Here is a 17,864-nt window from a genome sequence, read left to right as displayed (position 1 = left end):
GCCCAGCAGGGATGCAGCCAACCCACCTGGCACAAAAACCCAATCTGGTTTGAAAGAAAAATCCAAACTTCCACGGGAAGAAAGCCCTCCTTCCAGCAGCCGCTCCCTCCAAGCTAAGCTGAACTGATTTGGACTTGCACTTGGAAGAGGGTCCAATTGAGGAGGGACATTTGAAGCTCTGGAATCAAATAAGAGTCAGCAAATATCAGTAAAGTTAAAAAAAAAAAGCGGGAAATAATTTTGATAATAGGCTAGCTTTTCCATAAAAAAAAAGGGGGGGGGGCTAAGAATGTGTTTGATGATTTACATAACTAATTTGCACAAAGAATCTCCGAGAAAATACTCGAGAAACTAGATTATCTACAGGAGGTGGTGACTGGGCAGATAAGGGCTGTGGCGGGAGAGACTTTTCACCATAAGCCTTTTTAGGTATTTTTTTTTTCTCTATTTTTTTTTTTTTTTTTCTCTTTTTAAGCCATGAGAATGTACTACCTCTCCAAAAAATTAAACCTAAAAAGTTTTTAAAAATTTTGGATGCTGAAAAAAAAAATGAATGAAGTTCAACTGAATTCCCTCTTACCCCCTCTCCCCTCTCCATACGCCTCAGATGATGAGGTCACCGTTGGCAAGTTCTACGCCACGTTCCTGATCCAGGAGTACTTCCGGAAGTTCAAGAAGCGCAAAGAGCAGGGCCTTGTGGGCAAACCCTCCCAGAGGAACGCGCTGTCTCTGCAGGTGAGGGCCTGGGGGCGGGCCCACACTCCAGGAACGTCCTGGTCACTGCCTCTGACCTCCAGTCAGGGTCCCAGTCCCTTCCCAGCAGGCTGGAGGCCAGGTCCCTGCAGAGGGAACCTTTCAGAGAACTCCAGACCTTTCCAAAGATGGCTGTGAGAAGGGGGCGATGTGCCCTTCCCCACCTGCCACCCACCGACTGCCCTCCATGGTCCTGCCTGCTGTCGTAGCCCCCAGATCTCTCAAACACTTCACTGAGGCTCCCATGACAGCCCCTGACCCCTAGTGCCCCCTCCTAATGAGCCTTCATCCCTCCTGGGTGGGCGAGTGGATTCTTCCATGGCAGCCCAGCCCCCAGTTCACACACAGACAAACCTTCCGGAGGGTCGACTGGCTGGGTGGAGGATGCCAGGGCCCTGGAGGGACAAGTCTTGGCCCGAGGCTATGGCTGGCTGGCGAGCTTGGAGGAAAGGGAGCACGGTCCTCACCATCCTCCGCTTGGGTTCCAGGCTGGCTTGCGCACACTGCATGACATCGGGCCTGAGATCCGACGGGCCATCTCTGGAGATCTCACCGCTGAGGAGGAGCTGGACAAGGCCATGAAGGAGGCTGTGTCCGCTGCTTCTGAAGATGACATCTTCAGGGTGGGTGGTGCCATGGCGCACTCTCGGCCTCTGTAAAGTTCAGTTTGGAGCAAAAGGGTGGGCTGGGGTTTTGCGGGGAACGTCCAGGGGAAAGAGCTGCACCAGAGGAGAGGGCCCATTCCAGGCTCTTCCTGATTAGCTGTCTCCTCACCCCTTTGCCTTTTCCAAGCCTGACTCCATCCCAAGGCAGGGCTCCCTGGAAATCGTGGCTCCCCATGTCACTGGCTCTCAGAGGAGTGGGAAGGAGCCGCCTCCCTAAGGAAAATGTTTCCTAGGACAAACTTCTACGTTAGAAGTTGCAAAGTGGTCACCCCTGGGGCACATCTAATCTACAGGCTTGTTTTGTTTGTTAATATTTGAAAATCTGGCACATTCAGGTCAAAATCAAGATTTCTGGCATTCCTTGGAAAAGTCAGGAGACCTGGCAATTTTGAGCTTGCGTTCCCACAGGGCAGCAGAGGGCTGGAGCCTAGTGGCGGTTGCCCTTTGAGATGGAGCATAGCGTCTGTTCTCCAGGTCTCAAAGACCCCTCCAGTCCTCCCCTTTCCTTCTCCTTTCCTGGAGACTAAAGCTGCCCAGCAGTTGCAATAGTGAAAATTAAAAAGGCTGTACTGGAATGAGGGGCATTTATCACTCACTTGTGTTGCCTGCCTCACCCCGCTGGTGTTTGGTTACAAATCCTTCTATAGCAAGGGAGAAGCTGCCAGCCATAATTGTGCAGGTCCCTGCTCACACCTCTCTCTCCCGGCCCCAAGCCCAGTTCCCAGGCTGTGGAACACACAGGGGGCAAGCTGAGCCCATCCTGCCCCTGCTCCGTCTCTTCCTCATCCTTATTCTCATCACTGGGAGACATTCATCACTGAGTGGCCTCAGAGACATGGCATGGTGGTGACACAACCCGACAAGAGCCCAGAAACCAAAGGCTCAGTCACCAAGGCCCAGGGATGTTCTGATGTCAAGGGTTGGACCAACCTTGCAAATAGCTACTTGCCCACTTCCCCGGACAAGGAAAAGAATACTGGGGAAAAACACTGGCTCCAGGTTTTAAATCTCTCTGAGTCCCCGAGGGGAAAAAAGACCATCATGCAGGAAATTCTTCATATTCAAAACCATTTGGCCAACACAGCTTTTAGCTCTGTGACCACATTGGATTTCCATTTTTTTAATCTGGTTAGAATTTTCTGGTTGCTCTCCCAGCTCCCGCCCTCACGGTGTGCTGGCTGCTCTTAGGGACCACCATCCTGGATGTGCCCTGGAAACTCACCCCAGCCCAGGGGCTTCGCTGGAAACCTCCAGGGCAGCTTGTACCAGCGACAGCCCCTTGCTCAATCCATCCCCACGGGTGGGTGGGTTCTCCCAGCTGCCACAGAGGGGAGCCTGGAGCCTTGAGACTCCCAGTCCCTCCCTCTCTGGAGCTGCCAGGCGTGAAGAAGGTCCTCAGGTGCTCCTGGCTCCCAGCAGGGCTGTGCCTCCCCGAAAGAAGGCAGCCTGGCCTCCCAGGCCCTGTACTTCCCTGACCTGGCTGTGGAGTCTGTTCTCTGGGAGGAGTGGGTGCTGAGGGGCTTCTCCTCCACCCGCCCCTCCTTCTTGCCTACAGAGGGCCGGTGGCCTGTTCGGCAACCACGTCAGCTACTACCAAAGCGACGGCCGGAGCGCCTTCCCCCAGACCTTCACCACTCAGCGCCCGCTGCACATCAACAAGGCGGGCAGCAGCCAGGGCGACACTGAGTCGCCGTCCCATGAGAAGCTGGTGGACTCCACCTTCACCCCCAGCAGCTACTCGTCCACCGGCTCCAACGCCAACATCAACAACGCCAACAACACCGCGCTGGGTCGCCCCCCTCGCCCCGCCGGCTACCCCAGCACAGTCAGCACTGTGGAGGGCCATGGGCCCCCCTTGTCCCCTGCCATCCGGGTGCAGGAGGTGGCGTGGAAGCTAAGCTCCAACAGGTAAGTGGGAGGCTGGCCACCTCAGGCGGTACACAGGGCCCACATGTTGCAACCCTCAGGAGACAGTGGAGACGGAGGCCTCGGCCGGCCACTTGCCCCTCAAGCTTCCAGGAGGTCGCTGCCCCAGACCCCAGCAAGAGCAGGAGGCACTATGCTGTCTCCCAAGTCCTGCCCTTGATCAGACATGGCAGGCTCAGGGCAAGTCAGCAGTGTCCTGCGGCACTGGTTCTCCCTCTCCTCTCCCATGCTTCCTGAGTGGCCCAGTGTGATCCTCAGATGTATGTGTTCTGGCTGCACAACAGAAACCATCCTGTCTGCCCTTTACCAAGTCTCTGCTCAAACCTGGCCTTTCTCCCAGCTGAGATGGGAATGGCGTTTCCATTGCTTCCCTGGAGCCCTTTTGCCAGCCTCCCGGGCTGTGGGAGGGCACCCCGCTGTGGGAGGCGCCGTCTGTAGCACTGGCCCATTCTGTCCAGCATAGGATCATTCCTGGAGGTCTTGACTGCACCTCTTACCCTGACTCACTCTTTTCTCCTTGTCCTCTGATCCCCTGTGCTCTAGGATGCACTGCTATGACATGCTGGATGGTGGGACTTCCCACCCGCCCTGGGCCCCCGTGGGGTTCCTCCCTGTCTGCATTAGCAGCTCCGGGGTTCCCCAGTGGGGCTGAGAGCGGACACACCCTGCATGGTGCCTGGCCACGCTTAACTGTGCTGCTCTTCCAGAGTGGGACAGTGGCTCCCAGCAGGCAGCACAGCCCCCCAGCATGCCAGGTTCTTGACATGCCTGCCCTCCAGCTCAGAAAATAATAGAGAAGTAGAAGCTTCTCTCTAAACCCCTGGAAAAGTGTCCATCCCAGGAGCAGGCACACCTGCCGCTGGCCTGCCCATCCCTCCAGAGGGCCCATTTTCAAGTGGCTGCATGCAAGCCCATGGGACACAGGCATTTAATTGTGTCAGATGACAGACCAGTTTAAAAGACCATCTCCCTGTCTGCTTTCCTTTCTGCAAGGTTGGCTGGTTTTGCCACCCAGAAGCAGCACTGGGGGCGTCCTTCAACTGATGAGGCCTGCACTGCTGCCTTCTGTGCACAGGGCAGTGTGCTCGGCACTGGATTTTAGGTGCTGGCCTGAAGGGCTGGCTTTGCATAGGAGAGGATCTAATCTAGGCATCTAGTCTTGGGCGCCTGCACCTGTCGTGGGGGCCTCATCCTTCTCTGCAACCTTACGCCCCTTCCACAGCCTTTGAGGACTCAAGTCCTGGGTCCCCACACCCCCTTCTCCCCTCTGCTTAAGGAGGGCTCCATGTCCGTCTTTAGCATCTCAGGGTGAATTAAATCCCACCCTCTAAGGGCATTTTCATGGAAGCTTTGTTCTCTGTGACATAAGGGGAGAGGGATGTTTAGAGGACCTGGGGCAGGAGACCCCAGGGGATTTCCTTGTCCCCACAGATGCATCTCTCCACATAGCAAAATACATGCAGAGCACCCGGCACAGTGCCCAGCACACAGTCAGTGCTCATGAAATGTCGGTTCCCTCTGCCCACTGCAGATGGTACAAACAACACTCAGGGCACACAGGGCATCAAGCCTCAGCTTGGTTAAGAAGAGGAGCATAGCCCACGTCCCAGCTCCCTCATCCCTGTGTCACAGCTCAAGGCTAAGGGCAGCTCAGGCCCTAGCATTGCTTGTGCTGAGGATGGGCCAGCATGTCCTGTGCCCGGTGGCCCCCAAAAGTGCTGTTGCCTGCCTGCTGCTGCTTTGTGTCTCCAGCTCCTCCCACTGTGCCTCACCAAAGCCCACGCCACCTCACTCCCCTCCCAGTCCTCCCAGAGCTCCCACCTCTCACCTTTCCTTCCACTGAAGGGCGGGTGGCAGTCTGCAGTCCTCCTCTTCCTCAAGCCTCCCAATCCTCCCGGAGCTCCCACCTCTCACCTTTCCTTCCACTGCAGGGCAGGTGGCAGTCTGCAGTCCTCCTCTTCCTCGAGCCTCCCAATCCTCCCGGAGCTCCCACCTCTCACCTTTCCTTCCACTGCAGGGCAGGTGGCAGTCTGCAGCCCTCCTCTTCCTCGAGCCTCCCAATCCTCCCAGAGCTCCCACCTCTCACCTTTCCTTCCACTGCAGGGCAGGTGGCAGTCTGCAGTCCTCCTCTTCCTCGAGAGAGAATTGCTTCTACCCTGCCTGAGATGCTCAGGGCCAGGGCACTGATCTAGCACTTGGCTTGGAGAGGATGGACCAGGATCTTTCCCTGATGCTCCCAGGGGGGTCTGAGGATAAAGTGGGCCCAGCATGCAAGGTCTATAGAAAACAAGACAGAGGGAGGCACTGAGCTGAGCTCAGACAGGAAAAGAGGCTTTGGTCCAGAGCTGAAGAAGACATGACCCTGTGAGCAGAAGACCCTGTCCCAGCAGGGAAAGGCACGCCCTGGTGTGTGAGGGTCTGGAGCTCAGGAGGGATTCAGGCTCAGCAGGGACTCAGGCTCACTGCCCTCTGCTCAGGAGAGCAAACCCCTCTAGGTGAGGCTCCCTCTCTGTGTCTTTACCCCAGGGTGCCAGTGTCAGAGTCAAGGGCACCATCAAAATAGGGTGCCAGGGACTTCCCAGCTATGCCAGATGCCCAAGACCCAGGTGTCATAGCTGGGGATGAGTGGGAGGCAGCCTCTAAGTCAGGCAGGGCATATGTCATTCCAATTTCATAGAAAGGGAAACTGAGGCATGAGGTAGACCAAGTGACTCGGACCAGAGGGTAAGTGAATTGGGGTCAGGACTCAGATCTCCCTGGATCCACAGCAGACATCCTTCTCCCAAACGGGACCCTCACTCTAATCTTAACACTTCCACGGATCCATCAGCAATCACAGGAGAACAAAGCACCAGCAACTGTATGCCTGTTCACCTGTGTTTGTTTGTGCACGTGTGTATGCATGCATGTGTGTGCGTGTGTGTGTGCTGCTTTACTTGCTGAAGGAAGGGGAGGAGGGTTAGCAGTTCCTGATGTTTTTCTTCATCTTGGATATTGTAGGTGCCACTCCGGGGAGAGCCAGGCAGCCATGGTGGGTCCAGAGGAGACGTCTCAGGATGAGACCTATGAAGTGAAGATGAACCATGACACAGAGGCCTGCAGTGAGCCCAGCCTGCTCTCCACAGAGATGTGAGCTCTGCTGCCCTCTGCCGAGGCTGACCCAAGTGTGGGAACAAATCTGGGGAGGCAGGGGAAGGTCCCTGAGATCCCTTCTCTGGGGCTGATTGCAGGAGGAGAGATCATAGAAAACACATCTGCACCATCTCTCTCATCTCCTCAGTGAAATGGGAGCCCCCATCACACACACACACACGCGCGCGCGCACGCACACACACGCACACACACACACATACACATATACACACACATACACACATACACACACACACACACACACACGATGCCCTTTTTAGCTTGGTCTTTCCTCACCAGGAAAATTTCTGAATATTGTTTTATAAACATTTTAGGCAGTATGACACGGTCATAAAGACATTTTCTGGTGAGACTCAGTGCACACATACATACATCTATTGACAATCACACAAGTGTTTCAAGACAGGGCTTATAATAAAGCTGCCCAGAAGAGGGCACTGGTGGCAAAGCCAGGCCTGAGATTTCTTCTCCTTGCTGGAATTCTTGGAGGATTTTAGCTGCAGATCTAGATTCTTTAGAAGTCTGTGACATTCATTTGGTCACTAATGACTAGCCCTTAAAAGCAGGCGCAGCACAGCACAATAGAAACTATCAGAATACGCCAAATGACACAAAGATAAGCACGTGCTGTGAAACTCTGGCTTAATGGCCCACAGACGTGTATCTGGGGGTCGCCTTGCAAAACGTCTTAGGACTGTGGGTGACATCCACAGAAGTTTGAGACACATTGTTTCAGAAGCTTTTCTGGCTCTTTTCACCCTCAAAGCCCCATCTCATCTGTTACTTTATTTGTGACTCACAACAGGCCTCTGAGGCAGGCAGGGCATATGTCGTTTCAATTTTGTAGAAAGGGAAACTGAGGCATGGGGTTTTCCCCAGGGGGAAATGCCTGTGTCCCATGGGCTTGCATGCAGCCACTTGAAAATGGGCCCTCTGGAGGGATGGGCAGGCCAGCGGCAGGTGTGCCTGCTCCTGGGATGGACACTTTTCCAGGGGTTTAGAGAGAAGCTCCTACTTCTCTATTATTTTCTGAGCTGGAGGGCAGGCATGTCAAGAACCTGGCAGGCTGGGAGGCTGTGCTGCCTGCTGGGAGCCACTGTCCCACTCTGGAAGAGCAGCACAGTTAAGCGTGGCCAGGCACCATGCAGGGCGTGTCCACTCTCAGCCCCACTGGGGAACCCCGGAGCTGCTAATGCAGACAGGGAGGAACCCCACGGGGACCCGGGGCAGGAACGAAGCACTCACCGACCCGTCCCAGCATGTCAGTCCGTTCAGTTCCTGAGAGGACTTTAGAGTGAGGAAGGACTAGCCTTGCAGGCTTTTGAAGACAGGAAAGGTGTGGCTGGAGGTGGTGGGAGGGGGCACCAGGCCCCCAACTGTGGGGGTGTAGGGAGAGCGGCAGCCAGGCCAGCACAGCATGCGGCTTCCTGGGGTCCAGTGCTTTCTGCTCAGGAACTGGATGGGAAGAGTAGCAGAAGCACCTCCTTTTCCCCAGCATAGAAAGAAGAATCCAGTGAGTAAGGAAAAGCCTGGAAAGAGTCCCAACCAGCGACTCTTGACAAATCCCTGAACCACTCTGTGCCTTCGTGTCCCCATCAGCAAAGTGGGACGGTGGGCGTGACAGGCCTTCTACTTTTCTGACTCAGCAAAACACAGACAATGTAAAACCAGGAGAGATATCTGAAGTTCCTTATGAGATAATATTCTCTAAGTTGATTTTTAGAGAATACACACGAATGCCTGACCGCCTACCCTAGAAATCAGGAAGAGCATGTATTTTAACCTTTTTTGGTTATTCTAGAGTGCTTGGTGCACGAGGCACTCTGCTAGGTCATTAAGAACCCAGTCTCCATCCTCAAGGAAATTCCACAAACTAGGAATCTAAGAGGGTCTCAGGAGAGGAAGATAACATGGAGAGTTGCTCACTACCCCAGAGTGGTACAACCCCCAGGGGTACAGGCGTTCAGAGAAAGTTGAGGGCAGGGTGACCTTAACTGGTACCATGCACAAGGTGAAACGGAAGCTGGGACTGCAAGAGTGGGGGTGATTTGTGTAAGAACAAAATATAATAGGCAGGCCTTACCTAGCTGAGAATAAGAGCAAGGCTAGAAGGCATAAATACCGCAGTCTACACTCAACCAGCATTCCTGCACGTCTATAAATTATCCAAGTCTCTGTGCTTTGCCACAAGCAGGTGTGGAGTGACCGTCAGAGGTGTGAGGTGGCACCAGGGACCAGCGAGTCAGTGATCTCATTTGGGAATGAGGTTGGAATGCAATGGTGCTTCCTGGACTCCAGGCTGACCCAGCAGGGATTGTGAATCAAGATTTCAATAAAAATAGAACAGAGTAAAGTGGACTAGGACTCCCCAGGGTGCAATGCATGCACCGAGGGTAACCAAAGGCATGAGGTTTCATCCCATCAGCCGTGTCTGTGCATGATGGGAAGGTGTCAAATCTACTTCTCATTGAGTCTCCATCAAAGGCCTGGAAGCCATAGACTAGATGCCGCCTGAGGTCCCTCACAGCCCTGCTGTTCACCTACTGAGTGACTGTCGAGTGGTTGGAGGCAGCTGCTTATGTGCTCTTGCTGAAGAGGGGGTGGCAGGGCAGGGAGAAATTGGGGGGTAGGGATAAGTTTGGGCTAAAGTTAAGAGTCACTGGGGAAAACAGCATCAGCTCATGCAAACACGGGAGCCAAGGCCATTCCCCAAAAGAACTTCATGGGCCTAGGATTCTTTCCGCTTTCTCAACACCTTTGACCCCAGAGTGCCTTCACTGCCCCAAGTCAGAACTGCAGGCTCATGAGACAGGCTGCGGGTGAGGAGCTGACAACTCCCACTGAGCAGGCCTGGAAGACGCCAGGGGCAGGCCAGAACTTCTTGGGGTGGCAATTCACCAAACCTGTCTGTAAGCACAAAGTGGGCGTCCCTTCACTAAGGATCAAAGTGCTTTCCAGGGGTGCAGCTGTCCCTGTGGGTGGCCACTTCTCAGCCTCCAGGAACAAGCCCCAAGAGCTTTCTGTTCCAGGCTGTCCTACCAGGATGACGAAAATCGGCAACTGACGCTCCCAGAGGAGGACAAGAGGGACATCCGGCAATCCCCAAAGAGGGGTTTCCTCCGCTCCGCCTCACTAGGTAAATGCACCCCTCGCTCTCCAGATGTGGCTGGTGGTAACTCCCAAGAGGATGCCGGTCAGGTACTCAGGGATGACTGAGAAACCATTGTGGCCTGCCTCAAACCAGCCCCACACAGTGGGGGGATTTCCAAAGCAAGGAGACAACAATCCAAAGGCAGGGTGTGCAGGGATGAGCCCTGGACAGATGCTTCAGAACACGTCTCAGACGAGGGGAGGGGAGAGGAGGGGTGTCTCGGGCCATAGTTACTGCTCCTGGCACCCCACCAGAGTGTGAACCGTCACAGGCCAGCGTCCTGTTTTCCTGCCCTGATCCTGGCTCTCTGGCTGGCTTTGCAGGTCGAAGGGCCTCCTTCCACCTGGAATGTCTGAAGCGACAGAAGGACCGAGGGGGAGACATCTCTCAGAAGACAGTCCTGCCCTTGCATCTGGTTCATCATCAGGTAGCTCACACTTTTGGACAGGCCACTGTCTCCTGCTAGCAGGCCAGACAGTCCCGGGGGTGATGGACAAATCCTGAAGACCTCAGTGGGTCTTGCCTGTCTCAGATGGCTGGCACGTCCTGCCCCTGCCCTAAGAGCCATCCCTGTAAGGCTTCGCACTCCTCCTGTGCAGGTGAGAGCCGCAGCAAGGTCTGCAGCATCACAGGGGGCGCCTAGGAAGTACTGGTCTCAGGAGCTCTTTGTGTGATCCTGAGGACCCAGAGCTGCGGGTTCCACCTGAGCTTTCTTCTTAGGCTGCCACAGATGCCACTGACTCCCCTGACACTGGCCTATGCTGCAGGGCACTCAGGAAGATGTACTTGTACCTAGGGTTTGAACATACCTGGAAATTGTGCCGGACAAAAATCCATCCAATGACATAGAGAAGTGATTAAAGAACCCACCAGCAACATGGTCAAGGGTAGGGAATGACATCCACAGAAAGCAGGTCCAGGGAGATTCCATAAAGGAAATGTCTCTTGGTGTGGCTGACTACAGCTGAGACAGTGAAATCCAAGATGCCAGGATCAAACATACCGTAGTATCTTTGAGCTTCAGTGTCATATAAGGCCAGTCTATGAACTCCAGGCAAACAGGTCTAAACCTGGGTTTCCCAACATTCTGACCTTTTTAAAGATATACTCTCTTATAGCATGGACCTATGTTTTAAATGGACTTATGCTTTGTACCCAGAGATATTCGACTGCCAATCAAAACTCATAATCAGCATGAGATGGCCAGTGTGGCCTGGCTGAGTTGATAATACTTCAGCTCCAAGAAATAAACAGGTTTTCTTAGCCTGTGTGGCGCTGACTTCCACAGGGCTTTCTGAAATAATGAATATGGCCTTACACTTTTCTCAGATTCCCAGGGACCCAGGAGCCCCAGGCTGAGGACCACCATGGGCTGGGGCAGGAGGTGGAAGGATGTGGGGACACTGTGTGTGCTATCTTAAAAGATTTCTAGAAGTCGATTTCACTTATCTGTTCTTGTCGTACTGGCAGGCACGAAACTCTCTTCTTCATCTCTTTCTCCTCCTGTACTCTGTGACCCTAGAGGTGGGCTTTCCCCACCACAATGTCACTGTCTCCCGGGAGCACATCCCGTCAGAGCAGCTCACTCTGCAGAGCCTCTGCCTGGGCAGGTCGTCATGGCAACAGCCAGGCAGGCCTGGTCCCGACCCTCAGGATGCTCAGGAACATTCAGGGACAGAGGGTGCACCATGTGAATCTGGTTTTTTTTGTTTGGTTGGTTTTTTTTTTTTTTTTTTTTTTTTGAGACGGAGTCTCGCTCTGTCGCCCGGGCTGGAGTGCAGTGGCCGGATCTCAGCTCACTGCAAGCTCCGCCTCCCAGGTTTACGCCATTCTCCTGCCTCAGCCTCCCGAGTAGCTGGGACTACAGACGCCTGCCACCTCGCCCGGCTAGTTTTTTTGTATTTTTTTTTTTTAGTAGAGACGGGGTTTCACCGTGTTAGCCAGGATGGTCTCGATCTCCTGACCTCGTGATCCGCCCGTCTCGGCCTCCCAAAGTGCTGGGATTACAGGCTTGAGCCACCGCGCCCGGCTGGTTTTTTTTTTGAGACAGAGTTTCACTCTTGTTTCCCAGGCTGGCATGCAATGGCAAGATCTCGGCTCACTGCAACCTCCACCTCCCGGGTTCAAGCCATTCTCCTGCCTCAGCCTCCCGAGTAGCTGGGATTATAGGCACGTGCCACCATGCCTGGCTAATTTTGTATTTTTAGTAGAGATAGGGTTACTCCATGTTGGTCAGGCTGGTCTCGAACTCCCGACCTCAGATGATCTGCCCACCTTGGCCTCCCAAAGTCCTGAGATTACAGGCATGAGCCACTGCTCCCGGCTGTGAATCTTTTAACCACAATACAGCACCAGATTTAACAACGGTTCAAAGACAACGTGAGCTGGAGACTGGCAGGGCATTATGAATGGCCCCATTAACTGTAAGAACTAAAACCACAAATACTGGTTTTCCCAACTCTTTGTGAGGTGCACAGTGCTTCACAGACCTCATTGCATTTGAACCTCACACCCGCCCCACAGCGGGGACGGATAGACAGCATTCGTTCTCCGGCTTTACCGACATGCAGGCCTCACCCTGCTCTCCATTCTATTGAGGACAAAACCAAGAGCAAGAGAATGTACAGCTGGCAGGTGACCAGGCCAGGGCTAAAAGCAGGTGACCACAACTCCACCCAATCCCGGCTTTCAGAAGTTATAGGAGAAAGAGATCACTTCAGACCCAGATGATCCTAAGATGTATTTTGAGATGGTTGAAAGTCATGTCAGGTTGAGAAAGGACCGAGAGGGGAAAACAATGGCGTGTGAACGCCAGGCAGGTGGAGCTAGCTGGACGCAGCAGCTGCAAAGCAGTGTTTGCTCAGAAGCAGGGGCCTGCCTTGCTTGGGGTCGCCCACTCCTATTAACTCACACCCCTTGTGTGTCCACAGGCATTGGCAGTGGCAGGCCTGAGCCCCCTCCTCCAGAGAAGCCATTCCCCTGCCTCATTCCCCAGGCCTTTTGCCACCCCGCCGGCCACACCTGGCAGCCGAGGCTGGCCGCCACAGCCCATCCCCACCCTGCGGCTGGAGGGCGCCGAGTCCAGTGAGAAACTCAACAGCAGCTTCCCGTCCATCCACTGCGGCTCCTGGGCTGAGACCACCCCCGGTGGCGGGGACAGCAGCGCCACCCGGAGAGCCCGGCCCGTCTCCCTCATGGTGCCCAGCCAGGCTGGGGCCCCAGGGAGGCAGTTCCACGGCAGTGCCAGCAGCCTGGTGGAAGCGGTAGGTGACTCACAGACGGGCAGGGGGGAGAGGCCACGGGCAACAAGGGGACTTGGCTGAGGAGGCAGCACCTGGCTCTTGCCAAATCCATTGCAGTCAGTATCTGAGCCGGACAGACCCTCCCTCTCAGGGCTGCACGAGGGCTGGGATGCGGAAAGCCATGACCGCACAAGATGCTGTGGGCTCTCTTGAGGCGAGGCCCACTGCAGAGGGCAACAGAAACGACTGGGCAACTTATCCCAGCCAGAGGCATCTGTGCTGCAGCTGCTCAACATGCAAATGTGAGCCTGGCTGCCTTTATACACAGACAGGCAAGATCCGAGGTGCTCAGGCCTGACTGCCCGTGAGCATCACCTGGGGCGATTTGGAAACCCACGACAAATTAACTGATGATTGTTAAAGCTCTTCAGTGATTTGAATGTACCGCCAGGTTGAGAGCCACTAGTCTCGAACAAGAGAGCTTTCAGTCCCACGACGCTCTGCCTGGCCAGAGCGTCTAGTGCCATCCTGGTACCACATTATTAGGGACCTTTGACACATTGGAACAAATCCAAAAGAGGATGACCAGGATGGCGAGGTTCCTAGAAACCATGTCCTAGAAGAACCGGTTCAGGGAGTTAGGGAAGAAACCCTAGAGAGGAGGTGACTATGGAGGGTGCAACACACCTCTTACACCTTGAAACGGGTGGAATGGGGAAAGGGTGGCAGGTCGGAGCAATTGGCTCAGCCCACCAGCAGGCAGATTTCAGCTCACACGAGGAAGACCTTCCCAACAGCTCTTCCAAAATGAGAGGGGCTTGCCTGAAAAGTAGTGAACCCCCCATCATCAGACATAGCCAAGCAGAGACTGTGCTCACCTGGACATCAGGCCGTCGTGCAGGAGGTAGGGAGTTAAACCAGGTGGCTTCCAAGGTTTACCTCTCAAAGTCTGATATTCCTGTGGCCTTGGTCATCCTGCATTCATTTCACAGACCTCCCCTGAGGGCCTACCATGTGCAGGCGCTGTTCTAGGTAGACGGACACAGCTGAGGAACAGAGCTTCTGCTCTCATGAGCTCACATCATGGTGAGGAGAGACAGATGATGAACACACACATACATAACACATCAGGAAAGTCAGGAGTACCAAAGAAAAACTAAGCAGGGTGAGGAGAGAATAAGTGGCGTGGGCAAGGAGCAAGACAAACAGATGTCTGGGAGGAGTGAGTGCCAGGCTGCACTCAGCTTCCCCCCACCCCCTGGCTCAGAAGCCGATTTTCCCATAGCCAGGCACTACGCAGCCGGTGGGGAGGACAGAGAAGCTTGAGGGTCACCGGCCGGCCCTTCCCAGCAGAAGCAAGGCAGGGGCATGCACCGTGTTTGCACATATACCTCACCCCTAGAAAGGCGGTGGCAGGCAATGGGCAGTGGGCCTGTCTCAGCAGTTTCACCAGGGAGAACGGTTTCTCTGAAAGAATAGTAGAAAGGTCCGGTGGGTGTCAGAAGGGAGAGAGGCAGGCTGGGATCTGCTGACGTAGCAGCAGGGCAGCCTCCCTGGTCCCTCTGAGAGTCAAGCCTACTGTGGGTTTTGTTTTGGTTGTTTTTGAGACAGGGTCTCGCTGTGTCACCCAGGCTGGAGTGGAGTGGTGCAGTCACAGCTCCCTGCAGCTTGTCACTCTGTCACCCAGGCTGGAGTGAGGTGGTGCCGTCACAGCTCACTGCAGCCTGGGGCTGCTGGGGTCAAATGATCCTCCCACCTCAGCCTCTGGCCTTGCTAAGATCACAGGTGTGCATTACCACGCTCAGCTAATTGTTATAAAATTTTTTGTAGAGACGAAGTTTCCCCGTGTTGCCTGGGCCTGGTCTCGAACTCCTGGGCTCAAGCAGTCCTGCTGCCTGGGCTTCCCAAAGTGCTGGGTGACAGGTGTGAGCCACGGTGCTGGGCCATTAGCAAGTCTTTATATATTTGATGACAGTGTTTGACCACCCCAGCCGAAACTTCTCTGGCCTGCACATCCCTAATTAATTCTTTTGGCAGATACTCCATCTCTACTTGTTCCCTGTGGGTGCCCCTCCCAACACACACAGGTCCACGTGCACAGGCACACTTCCCCGAGTGACCCACCAGACACCCCTGGCTCTAGCCCGCAACAGAAGAGCTGGGCTCCAGGAATAATGTTCCTTTGGTTCTTCATGGCTCCCACCCCGCTCCTTCAGGTCTTGATTTCTGAAGGACTGGGGCAGTTCGCTCAAGATCCCAAGTTCATCGAGGTCACCACCCAGGAGCTGGCGGACGCCTGCGACATGACCATAGAGGAGATGGAGAGCGCGGCCGACAACATCCTCAGCGGGGGCGCCCCACAGAGCCCCAATGGCGCCCTCTTACCGTTTGTGAACTGCAGGGACGCGGGGCAGGACCGAGCCGGGGGCGAAGAGGACGCGGGCTGTGCGCGCGCGCGGGGGCGCCTGAGCGAGGAGGAGCTCCAGGACAGCAGGATCTACGTCAGCAGCCTGTAGTGGGCGCTGCCAGATGCGGGCTTTTTTTATTTGTTTCAATGTTCCTAATGGGTTCGTTTCAGAAGTGCCTCACTGTTCTCGTGACCTGGAGTTAACCGGAACAGCGTCTTCATTCATTTCTGTTGGGACAAGACGCGGAGCCTGGGTGCGCGAGCCGCCCTCCGGGAGGAAGGCGCCCGGCTGCGTCTGCAGAGGCGGGGAGAGGCGGCGGCGAGGGTCCCGGGGCGCGAGGAAGTTGCCTGCCCTCTCCCAGCCCGCAGGTCCCCGGGCCCGGCCGCGCCTCTGCGGGGAGAGCACCCCGGCTTCCCGCGCGCCCTCACCAAAAGGACCCTACAGCAAACGGGTGTCTTTCGACTCTGCTTGTAGAAACCATTTGCACATATTCTGTACGAGCCTCGCTGTCTCCCTAGAGCCAGGGTCCTGCGGATTTGGAGAGGGGAGCGGGGCAGGACTTCCAGGAGGACCCCAGCCCGGCCCGGAGAGGGAGGAGGAGGCCGTCAGGGGCGCGGAGCTTTGGGGATGGGCGTGGGGCCGGCCATGGTGCCGCTCACCCCGACCCGCCCCTGCCCACCTGCGACGGGATCCCCCGACCGGCACGGGCCACGCCGAGCTCCCGGCCAGCCGCCGGCCCGCAGGCAGCGCGAGGGAGGAGCTGCGCCGCCGGGAAGGGGCCGTCGGCTCCGCGCAACCAGGTGGTGCTGAGCTTCCGCTGAGCGCTCTTTTGTTTTGTGGTTTGACACTTTTCTTGACAGCATGTTGCAGTTTCTTTTTGGTTTTGGGTTTTTTTTAATTTTTTATTTTGTTTTTCCCAGGGGGAGGGGAGGAAGAAGAGTGTTTACAAAGTCCTGTAGCCCCCTCACCTTTCTGTTTTCACTTTTGCCAATGTACATCGGGTTTGGTTTTCTTGTATTATTTAAACGGTTGTGGTTTCCTTTTTCCACGGAGGTTCAATAGAAGCCGCTGCAGGAGAGTATTACCAACCATTGTGTATGCCCAATAATTTGTTATCATTTCCTTAGGTAGTAACCTATTTTTGTTCTGGTTTGGTTCGGTTTTCTAATGGAAAGGTAATTGCAATGCACTTGATGTGGTCTTGCACATGTGGGTGATAGAGTTGGGTTCCTTTTAATGCTGGGTGTACAGGTGGGTTTGGGAGAGAGGAGCATGCGTGAGTGTCCGAGTGTGTGCGACGCGTGTGTGTGTGGTGGGGTTGTCTGTGTGCATATGTCCTGCGTATGTATATGCACCCACACCATGTGCCCGTGCACACCAGTGACTACGCAGTCCCCCCTTTCTGGTTTAGCTGTGGGAAGATCTGAATCTGGGGCCATTTGAAAGCAAAAACAAACCACTGTCTCTGCTTCTGAAATGGGAATCAGTAACTCTTTGCATTTTCTGTCCCACAAGATATGCAAAAACAATGCAATAATATTCATTTAAAAATACAATTGTGAGTTGTGTTGGCATTAAAACTGTATTTTAAAAAAAAGACAAATTTAAGGGAAAAACACAAGAAGGCATTTTGCTTCAATATATTCCGTGTAATGTTCTATTGCATTGAGAATGTTTCTGTTGAAGAAACCGTTATACTTGAATTCAGGTCAGTTTCAGTATTTTTCAAATATTTTTTTAAAACTGAATTGCAATTGTGCCAAGCGAATATAATGAATTGAATTAAGTTGGTTTTCGGATTCACTTCTTGTATATTTTGCTGCATGTAAAGTAAATCATTTTGTATTTGGAGTGTGACAAGCTTTACCTTTGAACTCTTAAGTGCTTTTCTATATGTGGTTGGGGGAAAGGGAACAAGTTTTCTTCAATTTGCACAATGAGCAAAGGTATCACCAGTGTAGTCATTATTCTGCTCTCCACAAACAGGTTTGGACATTACTGTTTTGCATATCTTGTGTTCGCTTCCATTTTCCTCAATTTTTCCAAAATCGTTTGCTGGGTATGTTCCTACCGCCTCTTGCTGTGATAGACCAGGACCTATTTTATTCCAGGCTTCACTCTGTCCACTCTGCTCTGGTCATCTGATTTGGTACTTCTCCAAGAACAGCCCTTCACTATTAGGCGTAGGCAGGCGTTCTGAGCAGCCCTCCGTCACCGGGCTGGCATCCACATCCCCCACGGAAGAGGTGGCTGGCTTTCCCTTCACTCCCACCATACAGACTTTTCTCGTTGGCTTCCTTAGGAAAGTGTACACCAACCGGGAGGATAAAATTAAAGTCAGGCTGCTTGGAGGGAGGGGCATCCTCACTTCAGGATTCCGCTCTACCCAGCGAGGAGAGCAGGGGCTCGAGAAAGGAACAGGTGAACACCCCTGATCCATCTGAAAGTCAACTCTGCGTGCTCCTTTCTCCATCCACTCCTCACTCTGGAGCAGCCTTTCCTTCAGGCTTGCCCTAATGTTTGGGCTGCTGAGGAGGAGGCCAGGACAAGGGAAGAGGCATCCGGA

General features: G+C 54.2%; 1 protein-coding gene across 7 annotated transcripts in view; it reads left to right on the top strand.

Moving 5' to 3' along the window:
• Window positions 1-16,389, top strand: part of CACNA1C (calcium voltage-gated channel subunit alpha1 C) — a 647,971-nt gene extending 631,582 nt beyond the window's left edge. For all 7 annotated transcript variants that reach the window (XM_030939233.1, XM_030939228.1, XM_030939229.1 and 4 more), the window contains 8 exons: window positions 608-735; window positions 1,242-1,376; window positions 2,974-3,326; window positions 6,345-6,473; window positions 9,527-9,633; window positions 9,972-10,075; window positions 12,579-12,911; window positions 15,107-16,389. In XM_030939233.1, coding sequence (XP_030795093.1) covers window positions 608-735; window positions 1,242-1,376; window positions 2,974-3,326; window positions 6,345-6,473; window positions 9,527-9,633; window positions 9,972-10,075; window positions 12,579-12,911; window positions 15,107-15,406 — 1,589 coding nt within the window. In that variant the 3' untranslated portion in view covers window positions 15,407-16,389. The remainder of the gene's footprint in view (window positions 1-607; window positions 736-1,241; window positions 1,377-2,973; window positions 3,327-6,344; window positions 6,474-9,526; window positions 9,634-9,971; window positions 10,076-12,578; window positions 12,912-15,106) is intronic.
• Window positions 16,390-17,864: the final 1,475 nt, after the last annotated feature.

This window comes from Rhinopithecus roxellana, chromosome 10, assembly GCF_007565055.1.
Source record: "Rhinopithecus roxellana isolate Shanxi Qingling chromosome 10, ASM756505v1, whole genome shotgun sequence".
NCBI lineage: Eukaryota > Metazoa > Chordata > Mammalia > Primates > Cercopithecidae > Rhinopithecus > Rhinopithecus roxellana.
This window is presented reverse-complemented; position numbering and strand designations above follow the sequence as displayed.